Source organism: Zootoca vivipara, chromosome 6, assembly GCF_963506605.1.
Source record: "Zootoca vivipara chromosome 6, rZooViv1.1, whole genome shotgun sequence".
Lineage (NCBI taxonomy): Eukaryota > Metazoa > Chordata > Lepidosauria > Squamata > Lacertidae > Zootoca > Zootoca vivipara.
In genome coordinates, this window is record NC_083281.1 from 28626779 (window position 1) to 28639785 (window position 13007).

Sequence of the window (13007 nt, forward strand, 5' to 3'; positions counted from 1 at the left end):
CCATGGTTTTTGAGGCAGTGATTCTTTCCTAGCCCTCCCTGACGAAGCCAGGGTTTGAACCCAGGACCTTCTGCATGCAAAGCAGATGCTCCACCACTCCAGGAATTTTGTGCAGTGTCCAAATGACCCTCCACCCCTCAAAATATCACCCCTGATTCCCCCATTTAATCTGGGTTTAATGTTTCTGCAGGAAAGTCAGTAAGCAAAAGTAAATCCGGATTACATGAGGGAGCGGGGAAGTGGAATGGCATTTTGAGGGCGATGATATGTAGAGGCTGCAAAAAACAAAACAAAAACTTGTGTGCATATAAGCAGGGATGATCTAGGATTCTATGAATCCACAGCCAGTTTGCCCTGCAGAAGTATCCCTGTATTCATGTAGTAGATCACAGTGCCATAAGGGCAGAGGTTGCCAATGTTTTCTGGGCCAGTAGGCACATTTGCAAAGCAGAGAGACTGCAGCCAAGCACACACTACAACCTATTTTCTCTTGGCTATAATAGCACACTTCTTTGAAGCCTAATTTCAATGGGGTGAGGAGACTCTGCGGGCACCACATTGCCAACCTCTGCTTTTGGAAAAGGCAAAGTAGAGGAAACTTGTGGTTTTTCATTTGGGAGGCTGCCAGCTTTTTCCCCTTCTTTTAACTTGCTTTCTGAATCAAAGCTCATTAAGTTTTAACATGGGCAAGTACTGACAACTTGAAGAATGTGTCCCTTTTTATTCCGTTCTTTAGGAGTTACACCCTGGTGCAGAGGGTTTTCTGTCCAAACTAGCTGTAATGGTACTCTTGACTCTGTGCTCAAGTGTTGTTCTCTTTATTTCCTATTTTGTGGTCACTGCCTTCGCTGAATAAGTCTGTTTCTTACGACACAGTGGCGCTAGAAAGAAAAGTCAAGAGTGAAAGATTTTTCATGTTTGCTTGGCAGAGCCACAGCCCACACTTCCACCTCCTTTGTTAGTGGGCAAGAAAGCCCTGTTGTTTTTAAGCCTGCACATCTCTGTACCTGGGCCAGGGGACACTGCAAAGTCACACCCTCTTTCCCTGAGCTACATGCCTTAACTAGCCTGCTTCTCATCCTTCTTGCCTGGCTGGAATACATCCTTGCACTCTGATAATACCTCTTGCTTGCCTGGATGGAGGAGTAGAGCATACCCTCCAACATTTCAATAATAATAAAAATAATAAAATAAAATACTACCCAGCCCATCTGACTGGGTTGCCCCAGCCACTCTGGACAGCTTCCAACACACACACACACACACACACACACACACACACACACACACACACACACAACATTAAAAACCTGTACAGGGCTGCCTTCAGATATCTTCTAGTGTTGTATAGCTACTTAACTCGGGGGTCGCATAACTCCATACCCTCCAACATTTCTCCGATGAAAATAGGGACGTCCCAAGGAAAGTGGGACATTCCGGGATCAAATCAGAAACCGGGACGGCTTCTGTAAATCCAGGAACTGTCCCTGGAAAAAAACTTGGGCGAGGGAGCATGTGTGTAGAAGCTAGCCTTCTATACAATGTTAAATTTTATTTTCACTTTTCTGCCCACCTTTGCATCTAGATTTGCTCACTTACTGGCATATGTGCAGAAAGCTAGCCTGGTTGAACCAAGTGATTATATATTGGCCGTAGGAAGTGCATGAAGTCTTGTGTTTCCTCCTCTGGTTGCTTGGGAAAATGTACAACACTTCCTCTTCCGCCAACAAAGATTAGCATCTAGTTTAGCAGCGTTAAACAAAATACCATCCTTTGCAGCATTAACATAGAAACTTGGGATAATGCTGCGGAGCTTTATCTGGGAGCTTGTAGGCAGCCTGCATCTTCCCTGTTGTAAAGTCCCTCTAAAGAAAAGAATGACAATATGGTGCCCAGAAAGTTAATGTGGCCCTTGGGCTAAGAAAGAGATTCTCTCAATCTGCAGAGATTAGAGCTTCAAAGCCCTGTCTTCTTTACTGCCATGGCAAAGTCAGTACTGTACAAATTAAGCAAAGTAACAGATGCTAGTCTAAGGGTGCCATGCTAGGCTGTTTAAATACTAGACTACTCGCCACAGGAGGCAAGGAGTTAGAGGCAGGCAGGCCAAAGAGAGTGAAGCACTTTTTCTCCTCCATGCTTACTACAGAAAGTGAGTGGACTGGCAAGAAAGTCAAGCCTATTCTTTAGTATCAGGGCATAGAAATGTAGCAGGCAGCCATTGAAGCAGATTCTGTCCCCCATCTGCAAGGGCAAAAAGACTAGTAAAAATTTGCAGCCTGGCAACTCTGGGGAACTTCTTTCCCCAGCTGAAATAAGGCCACAGCTAGGAGGTCCCTGCTGAATCAGACCAAAATCCTGTCATACCCAGTACCTGTAATAGCCATCCAGACAGAACCAGGTGCCCCCCCCCAAGCAGAATGTTCCAGTATCAGATACACCCAATGAAGTTGGAACTGTAGTCCACAAAAACTTTCGCCATCATAATAATAAAAAATTTATTACTTATACCCCACCCACATCTGGCTGGGTTTCCCATAACCAATTTGTTAAGACTTGCAAACCAACAAGACTGTTTTGCTGCAAAAGACTCCTCTGCAAAAATAAATATATTTAATCCACAATGGATTAGGCAGTTCACCAAGTTTCCATCGTTTGTGGAATGCGTATTGCGTGTCTCTGCCATGACTACAGTGCCCACAGATGTCAAGACACGGTACATTTTAAACACGTTTGCTACTTGCCTATACATGCAGAGACATCTGGAAATGTGCAAGGTTTCACGCATCTTAAATATGGCGTGCAAAGCCATTTTGTAATTACCATTTTAAAATCAGAAGCTTGAATGGCAATTAGGACGGGGGCAATAGACGATTGTTCTGGGCATTGAGGGGTAATTCAAGTGAGTCTGTTAAGCTTCAGGTTCACATGGCTGCAACTGCACAAAACATAGCTTCATGGTGCTACATAAGCCAGAGTGTGAGATAAGCTCTGCTGAGAGTAAAAGGTAAAGGGACCCCTGACCATTAGGTCCAGTTGTGACCGACTCTGGGGTTGCGGCGCTCATCTCGCGTTATTGACCGAGGGAGCTGCTGTACAGCTTCCAGGTCATGTGGCCAACATGACTAAGCCACTTCTGGCAAACCACAGCAGCACACCGAAACGCTGTTTACCTTCCTGCTGTATTCATCTACTTGCACTTTGAGGTGCTTTCGAACTGCTAGGTTGACAGGAGCTGGGACCGAGCAACGGGAGCTCACCCCATTGCGGGGACTCGAACTGCCGACCTTCTGATCGGCAAGCCCTAGGCTCTGTGGTTTAACCCAGTGCCACCCACGTCCCTGCTGAGAGTAGACCCACTCAAATTAATGAGTCTAAGTTAGGCCCCATCTGCACTTTGAATATCATAGCTTCCCCCAAAGAATTATAGGAAGGGCAATTTGCTAAGGGTGCCGTGAGTTGTTAGGAAACTCCTATTCCCCTCACAGAGCTACAATTCCCAGGGGTTTAACAACCAAACCCTCTTGCCAGCTTCTACTGCAAATATTGGTGTCGCACAATGATGCTCTAGGCGTCCTCAACCAATTCAAAAGAAGTCATTGGGTCCAGATGACAGCCCTCAGAGCATTAAGAGAAATCAAATGCAAAACGGCTGATCTAACAAGAACATGCAGCTTGTCGCTAATAATCAGCCTTTGTACCAGAAGAGTGGAAAGTGGCTAGTGTAAGATTAAGTATTTGGGAAATATATTGGGATTTGGGCTGTTGCAAACCAGTTAGCCTGACATCTGTCCTGGGAAAACTGGTGGAAGGCATCGAGAAAACAGAAGAACAAGCTTTGCTAGAGAAGAATCAGCATGGCTTCTGCAAAATAACCATCCTTTTTAGAGTGTTTTATGGATTGCTAGGGAGAGGGCGCTTATGCCCATGTCTTGCTCCTTCACTTCAAGGAATATGCTGCTGGATAGGCCTGATCTTGCCAGGCTCTTATGCTCTAATCTGGAATACAGTGGTCAATGCCATGGTCAGTGTGATGTGGAAACTTGCTACCACCCACCTTCCCTGCTGGTGCTGCCTTAAGGTTCCTTGCCCTCCCACATCCAGATGCAATCACACACTTAGAAGGCAGAAATATCATGTTTATTAGCAAGTATCAATGTGACATTCGTTTTTTAAGCAAGAACATGTACCCAAGTTAAGTGGCATCTGTATTTATACAAAGCAAGGAGTTTGGCATGAACAGTGGTGCACAGAGTAAGCCTGCAACACAAGGGTACTCCTAGCCAGAAGAAGAAAGAGCCCAATCTCTACTCCAGGAAGATCCTACTGGAGTGTAGGGAAATTGCACTAAGGGATCACCACCCTAGAGGCAATATATAGTCTCTGCTGCCAGAACCTCAGCAGGGAGCGGGCAGAGGGGAATGTCACTTCTGTGAAGAGTGAGCAGCCCTTGCAGCTACTAGCGAGGGGAGAGCAGGCCTGAGATGCTTGCTGGCTTCCGGTAACAACCGAGAGCAAAAAGCCAAGCTAGGCTGCTACCCTATTACTTTCCAGTGACGGCAGGCTTTTCCTGGCGGCTGATGGGGATGCTGCGCTCCACTCCGGGAAGAGCCTGAGTAGTCGGTGCCGTGATGGATAGCACCCCGTCGGGAGACAGGGCCGAGGTGATGGCTGCCGGGTCAACCCCCTTGGGGATCATGTAGCGGCGGTGGAACTCCCGGGAGATGTAGCCGTGCTCATCCTATAAAGAGTGGAGAAGCAAAAAACAGGAAAGTGACAAAGGGGGTCTGGAAATCTGCACTCTCGACAAGAAGCCAGGAAGGTTTTTTATTATTATTATTTCACAAAATTTACACACTGCTTGATTGTCTAAAAAGAAAAAGGTCAACACAGTTTATGGAAGATAAACCATTAACATCAAGTAAAAATTAAAAACCCTACTTCTAGGAAGGGCATACAAGAGGTAAAATCAGGCATCCCCAAACTGCGGCCCTCCAGATGTTTTGGCCTATAACTCCCATGATCCCTAGCTAACAGGACCAGTGGTCGGGGAAGATGGGAATTGTAGTCCAAAACATCTGGAAGTTTGGGGATGCCTGGATAAAATACTAAAACATTAAAACCACCTCAGTCAATATCTGGACAAGCTTGTCTCAACAGGAATGTTTTTAGCAGGCACTGAAAGAGAGTGCAGTGAAGGTGCCTGCTTGATATCAAGAGGCAGGGAGTTCCAAAGTTACTTCTTATTTTATTTATTTCATTGGTTAGTCGCTTTATCTTGCTGCCCTAGGCAACTCAAACAGGAAGTTCAGGCAGTAACACATGCCTTATTTACTGATGCATGTAGTTTTCACACATTTCAGGCAGGGCTTGTGGGGGGGGGGAGGCGAGATCTGTGGCCCCTCCAGATGTTGCTGAACTACAATTCCCTGCACCCCATGCCGTAAACCCTGTTGGTTGGGATCAATGCAAGTTGCGACTCCAACAACCTCTGGAGGGCCACAGATTCTGCTCTGGACACTGGTGGTGCAGCAACAGCAGTTTTTCCAGGCAGTTCCAGCCAGTGAGGTTTCCAAATCCCTGCACACAGACTAAGAGGACTCTGGAGTTCAATAGGATTTGCTTCCGAGGTTGACTTAGCATGGCAGCTTTAACTTCCTGCTTTTGGATATGCCAGTGTTCTTCAACCTCGGGTCCTCAGAAGTTGCTGAACCACAACCCCCATCATTCCCAGGCGACTTAGCCGATGGCAGCTCAAGGATGGTAGATCCCCAGATTTTGCTGGCCTACGACCACCACAGGGAGTTTTTAGGTCAGGGCCACCCCACAAAAAACCCATGAAGCCACATACCGGCCGTTCCTCATGCTTGGCATGAACTTCGATGTAGTCCCCAATCACCTTCACGCTCATCTCTTCAGGTGAAAAATGCTTCACATCCAACAACACAGAGAACTTGTCTTTGTCCATCTTCATCTGGGTGGAAGGGGGAAAACAAAGTAAAAACTGGATTCAACAGACAGCATCTTCTGCAGGCCAGCTCCCCCTGCCCACAGGGGTGCTGTTGTGGACAAGTCAACACCCTTTTACTGTTTTTCTAAACAAGCCACAGGGTAGGCACTAACACCACTGGGCATATTTAGCATGGATGATTATAACTCATTGAACTTGTTAGTTGCCTGCTGAACAAAGTCTCCCAAACAAGAGATACTGAGAGCACAATAAACACAAATACATTATAATAAAAACACGTCTACGGGGGGGGGGGGGGACATCCTCAATAACAGAAGCACAACTAATAGCAAACACCACCACAGTCCATCAAAGGCCTGGGGGAGAAAGTAAGTGCTCTAGTAACATACTGCACACAGCCAAAGGGTTTGGACAGCCACCTCACTACACACGTGAAGGCGCAGAGCTTGCTTTCCTCTTCCCTCACCATTCCTTCTTCCTTTGATATCATGCCTTACCAGACTGTGAGCAACAACTGTCTTAATCCAGGGATCGGATGCCCAGGCCCAGGGACAAAATGCTGCCCTCCAGGTCTTACCTGGCCCCTGAGAATCTCCCCAGATCACACCCTTCTTCTGAGACCGCACCCTCTTTGAAGGTTTCTGCCTGGGTGGAATATGTCATTGAATTCTGCTAAGACTTCTTGTTTGTCTGGATGCAGGACCAAACAGGTATGCCAGGGTGTGCAGGGACTAGCTGACTGCATAAGGCAGAATTCACATTCGCTGCTCTGCTCATTCTCGGCTCTGGCCTCGCCCGCCAACACAAAAGGTTGCCGTTGGATGGACTATGCGGAACTAGCAAGGCTGACTAGCAGGATCCGAAACCAGGGAGAGGCAAGGTTCCAAAAAGACTGGAGTAAATTTGTGGACTATATGGAGAGGAACTGTAGAAGTTTAAAGACACTTGCAGGACTGAAATAAATCCTACAAAATGACTTTAAGTAGAGGGAGTAAAGGAACTGTGAGACAGGAGTGGATAAGAAAACCGAATGAGGGGAGGGAGGGAAGTCAAAGCTCGGCAGAGCACAGGGAATACGAGATAGTTGAATAGATGTTAAAAGGATAAAATTTTGTGTTTATTGTGTGTTGTTGTGTTTGTTATTGAATGTTTTGTTATTGTTTAATGTGTTTATTTGAAAATTTAATAAATTGCTCTTTTTTAAAAAAAAAAGGTTGTCGTTGGGCTGACAAAAGTTCCCTGCCTCTGATATTATCTTTTAATATATGCACAGTGTTTAGGAAAGAAATTAGCCACTTTAATAACTGTTAAATAATAACAGGTAGGTAGCCATGTTGGTCTGCCGTAGTCGAAACAAAATAAAAAAATTCCTTCCAATAGCACCTTAGAGACCAACTAAATTTGTCATGGTATGAGCTTTGGATCTGAAGAAGTGTGCATGCACACGAAAGCTCATACCAAAGATAAACTTAGTTGGTCTCTAAGGTGCTACTGGAAGTAATTGTTAAATACTGTAATAAGTTAGAGCCACCATGAAGCCACTTTATGAGCACTGGGTTGCAGTTACAGAAACCAACATGGCAACAACCCCTCCAGGCTAAACACAACCCTTTATGATATGGGCGAGAATGCTCTGTATTTTACACCCTTTTCTAGCTATCTAAGCATATCATAGAATTGTAGAGTTGGAAGGGGCCACAAGGGTTAATCCAGTCCAACTCCCTGCAATGCAAGAATCTTTCGCCCGATGTGGGACTCAAACCCAAGATTGAAGAGTCTCGGGCACTACTGACTGAGCTATCCCTCAGGGTCAACACGCAGCTCTTCTAGGTAGGATCGCTGTATATTTAGAGCCAGTGCGCCAAGAACACAGGAGCAATCTCCCTGCCAAGGGGTGTGATGAAGCACACTGGAAAAAGCAGTCGCAAGACAGAAAAAGCCAAAGTATGCCAGTCATGCATGGGGAGTTAAGTGGCAGTGGCGGCAGCAGCAGCAGCAGCGCAAGGCTGCGCTGAAATCTCCCCACGGATGAATTCTAACAGTTGGGTCTTAATGCCACAGCCCTTAAAAGCACCCCTCGTTTCCCAGATCCAATTACATATTATTTAGTCATTATTATTTATGGAACTGATGACCACAGCTCTTTTGCATGCAGAGAAAGACCCTGATTCAACCCCCGGCCCCTCCCGTTCTAACCGCAAGCAGAAGGGACTTGGAGGTGGGGGAAATTCTTTGGATTCTCCACCACTGTGTGGACAGCAGGAACAACAGCCAATGTCCGACTGAGCGAGAAAGCATCTCTAATATAGGCAACAACTATCTGTGGTGATGGAGGAGGTCCAAGGTTCAGTTCCCAACTCCTCCAGTTTGGGATCAGCTATCCAGCAACGTGGGGAAATTATCTCCCTGGAGAGCCACTGCCGGTCAGAGCAGGCGGTGCTGGGCTAGACAGACAAATACTGTAATCTGATCTGGGGCAGGGCAGTTGTGGGCAGAGAGCCAGCAAGACAGTGTGTCTTCTGTATAGCAAGAGTCCGGTGGGCAGGGGGCGGGTTGAGAGGCAGGAGTCCTGCATGCCAACCCCTTCCCCGCAGAGCAAGACAACCCAACTGGCATTGTCTCCCCCCTGTTCCCCCATAGGGCCAGCTGGGGAGGCTGAAGAATGTTACCATAATAGGTAAGCACAGCCTGCCAGCCCCTTGGCACCCTTTCCTCTTTCAAGCTCGCACCTTCACCAATTGGCAGCAGCAGCAGCACTACTTTCGAGTCCGTAGACCGTTTCCCCGCAGGAAGCGTCACATTCCCGACACGCAGGCACAGCCATTCCCACGACTCAGGTCCAGACATCGAGCGCTACCCATCTTTGGGCATTTCTATTCCCTTTTAATCCTAAGCAACCCTCTCAGCAGCCTGCAGTTAGGCGGGGGACCTGCTGCGCTGTTGCTCGGCCAAAAAAGCACTCTGCACACGGCCAGAGGCACCACGACATACATGTGGGGGAGGGAATTAGAAAACTAACTTTTCCCGTGATCCTTTTTCTTTTCTGGTGCAATTCCGCACAAAAGCCCCAAATGTATTCAAAACTTAACGCAAGGCGCACCTACCTCCGAAAGCCCCGTGTCCGGCATCTGAGGCATTGCGGGCATCGCAGGCATCGCAGGCATCTGCAGGCTCGGCGTGCGCATGTAATAGGGGCTGAGCGTGGCCGGGAACAAGTCGCTCTCGAAGAGCCCTTCGCCGAACCTCTGGTCGAAAAGACGCGGAGGGAAGAGCGACGGGAAGGCCGAAGGGAAGCCCAGGGGCCGCCGCATCCAGGGGTGGTGGATGGCGATGTCCATGGCGCGGAGAGGCGAAGGCGGGCGGGCGAGCGAGCAGACGGAGACGCGCAAAACAGAGACCAAGGCGAGCGGCTCACACCCCGAGCCCGACCCGCCGCGGCGCCTTTTATAACCGGCCGGCTCCGCCCCCTGGAAGCCGCTGGAACGCAGAAGAGCTTTCGGGACGGAGCGGGAAGCCCCGCGAAGCGCCCAGGTGGGCGGGGCCACGGAAAGGGGGCGGGGCCTGTCCTCGAGGCTCACGTGAGAACCAATGGGCAGAGGCGCGGCTCAGCTCTCCCGGGCGCAGCGGGGGAAGGTGTCCCAGGATCATCCGTGTCATCATGATTCTATTCTGGAAAGGAGGCAGCCGGGAAGGTTCTCTCGGCGTTTCCCCGGCTTTGAGCTCCGATCCAGCCCGTTCCCACGTTGAACAACGGCCCTGCGACGCTGCAAAGTGGGAGGGCAGTGTAACGGTAACGTCTGAATTGAGGACAGGAGGTTAGTTATGGGGGGGGGGGCACATTTTTCTTCTCGTCGGTCAGAGCTGCCCCGCCCGCTCCCGCCCCCATTTCAGACGTTACGATGGTGAGCCGAAAATACACCGAGGGAAGAAACGTGAGTCCTTGTTTCCCTTTGAAAGAGCGCGCGCGTTAACAGATCTTTTCAAGATTTGTTTCGGAATGTAAAGTTAGCACTCTTGAGGTTTGTGGTGTTTACATCGGATGATAGTTAGGGACCCTCCCCACCAACAGAGAAGAGACATTGCATAGGATCGGCCGTCTCCGCTTTCGCCACTCGCAGTGGGATAAAACTACCATGGGGGAAAGTACGCTATAATTTGAGATTTCCACAAATCCAGACATTTTTGTATAATTTGGCGTTCATTCCTTTATCACATAGGCAGGGCAACCTTCATTATTGAAGACAACCATGGACACAAGCCTGCCAAATCTGAACTTCACTTCACAGTTAAATAACACTAATATTCTCGGTGTTTGTTTTTTTTAAACTGTGAAGACAGCTTTTATTTTTTTCTTCCATGGATTGGACTTTGTTCCTTAGGCTGCAGAAGTAAATGTACATATTCTATGTGCTGATAGTTTTTTCATCTGTTGTCATCAGTTCTTCTGGTTTTTGTATATATTGTAAAATGCAATAAAATATCTTTACAGAAAAACACCACCACCTCTCCACTTTTATGTCCCTAATACCGTTTCCTGCAACCCACGTTCGCTTGTTTCCTTTCCTTCCTGCTGGCTTTGCCTTCTAGCATGATAGTAATCCTGGGAACTGTAATTTGTTAAGGGTGTTGCTGGGAATCGTAGTTCCACAGCTCTTGGGAGCCTTGGGGAGGGGGAAGCCATGCACTTTAAATATATGGTGTGTCAGTGACATGACCTAATAAAGGAGTTTGGAAATGTTCACAAAGCATTAATTTATTTAAAATGCTTGCGCTGCCTTTCAGCGCAAGTGGAAGCATCCCTGTTGCGCCTGGCAACATGTAGATACTTGCTTGCCCTTCCTCAGCCCAAGGCAGAACCCTGAGCTCACTGGACCAACCCTGCAGGAACCAGGCGATGGATTGATGGAAGAGACAGCACATACCCAGCATGCTTAGCTGCTTCACCAGCTTCTCCCTTTATGTAGCACTGCCTGGAAAGGACCTGGGGGTTCCCTTCACAAAGCAGGATAATCCAGGATGCCAACTGGGGATAGGATACAGGAAGCCCAGGAGCTCTGCTCCAAAAGATGTAAACATGGTTAACTCGTTCATTTACTGCAGGACCTGTCGCTCTCCAGATGTTATCTGACTACAACCCCATAATCCCTGTCTCATTGGCCAAGCTGGCTGGGCTGATGGGAGTTGGAGTCCAGCAGTACCTGGAGGGTCACAAATCACCCCACTTTGATTTAATGGGACATAGCATGCTAAAGGAGAAGGAGACGACAGAGGACGAGATGGTTGGACAGTGTTCTCGAAGCTACGAACATGAGTTTGACCAAACTGTGGGAGGCAGTGCAAGACAGGAGTGCCTGGCGTGCTATGGTCCATGGGGTCACGAAGAGTCGGACACGACTAAACGACTAAACAACAACAGCATGCTAAAGGGACTGATTCACACCTCCACCTACTGCAGAAATCCTGTAGTTTCTCGACAGTACAGGTATTTCCCTCAAGTCACCATTTTGGGAAATATTTCACACCTCTAATCCAAATCTCTGAGGGAGAACTAACACGGCAAATTTTGCTCCTTTATAAGCAAAGGTAGTTGGAAAGAAGGGACTCTTTCCAACTTTATATTCCAATCTTTATATTTTGAGGCTTTCACGAACAAGAGTCTTATGGTTCAGCTTTTTCAATATGCAGCTTGGGATCTTGACATGTAGACCACACAACTGGTCAACACTTGACTCACAGGTGAATGCAGTAATAACCTTGGTTAGAAAGTACTGTAATATAAAACAAGCCTGCAGGATCAGGTCTTCTGACCTGTTTGAACTTCTCTCCATGGCGTTTGGTCCACAAGTGTAGGAAAGATACACTAAATGGCATTCCAATGGACTTCTGTCTTGTAAACACTTAGCAGTTTACATACAGCAGTCATCTCTCCCCACAAGTACCGGTACACTTGCCTCCTATAGCAAGCTTTGGGTTTGGGTTTGGGAGACATACCTTTCAAATGCCAAATCGCCTTTGAAACAGAAGGGATAGCAGCCCAACTTCCTGCTCAAGGCCTTTATTAGGCTAATTCAGGGGTGTCAAACTCAAATTCATCGGGGGCCGCATCAGCAGTTTGGTCACCCTCAAAGGGCCGGTTGCGTCTGTAGGACTATGTGTCCACTCTTTATTATCATAAATTATTGTCACTGCATTCAATTATTACTGTTTTTTGTAATAATGTAAGCTCATTCCCGCCCCCACGTGGATCACATTCCTGCATCATGGCGCGTGTGTGGGAGGGGATGTAAACGAGGGAAATTTGAACAAAAGGTGGGGATCGACGGCTTCCGGGGGGGGGGGGCTCAACTAAACCTTTGGCAGGAAGGAGAAAGCCACTGCTGGGATTAAAAACCTGCAGATGGAAAGAGGGCTTCCCTCTCCCACCCTGCGCACACCCAAACCCCGCTAGGCAGGATGCCACACGCTGCAACCCACCCCATGCTTTGGAGAGGGGCAGGAACATGCGGTGCAGCGCCAACTCCCTGTTTTGCTTTTGCATCCTCCCTCCTCAGCGCCAGAGTCCCTTCCCCTCGCGCTGAGGGAGGGCAGCGGATTTCCCGAGGAGGAAGGTGGCGGCAGCCCCAGCGGACGTGCATCTTCGCCTCAGAGCTGCTCTTCCCCCCCCACCCGCGCTGTTGTCGTCTTCGCCGCCGCCTCTCCCTACCGGGACTGCAGGCAGAGGAGGCTTGAAAACCTCCCCCCCCCCAAAAAAATTCCCCTCCCACCTACTCAAACTGCGAGGCAACTCCATCTGGAGCCCTACATCACGGGCTGAGAGGAGGCGGCGGCAGAGCGGGAAGAGCAGGAACCCGTGCCGCCGCCGCCTCCCTCCCGGCCGCCCCCCGGGGAGCAGCTCCGCTGGAACTGAGCAAAAGCCAGGCATCCTCCCGAGTGTCTATGAGGAGAAAATGGGTGAAGAGGGAAGAGAAACCCGGCTCCATCAAGAGAGCGGCTGTTGCGCTTCGCCTACTTCCCACTCAGGCTCACTCTGCATCCCTTT

At 48.5% G+C, this 13007-nt stretch overlaps 1 protein-coding gene across 1 annotated transcript; it reads right to left on the minus strand.

The window, feature by feature from the left end:
* Nucleotides 1-4121: 4121 nt before the first annotated feature.
* HSPB6 (heat shock protein family B (small) member 6) lies at nucleotides 4122-9394 on the minus strand. The gene is made up of 3 exons (XM_035117078.2): nucleotides 9073-9394; nucleotides 5849-5971; nucleotides 4122-4738 (listed from the first exon to the last, which is right to left on the minus strand). Exons 1-3 carry the CDS (start codon nucleotides 9304-9306, stop codon nucleotides 4541-4543), a joined length of 555 nt encoding a protein of 184 aa, XP_034972969.2. The 5' UTR covers nucleotides 9307-9394; the 3' UTR covers nucleotides 4122-4540.
* Nucleotides 9395-13007: the final 3613 nt, after the last annotated feature.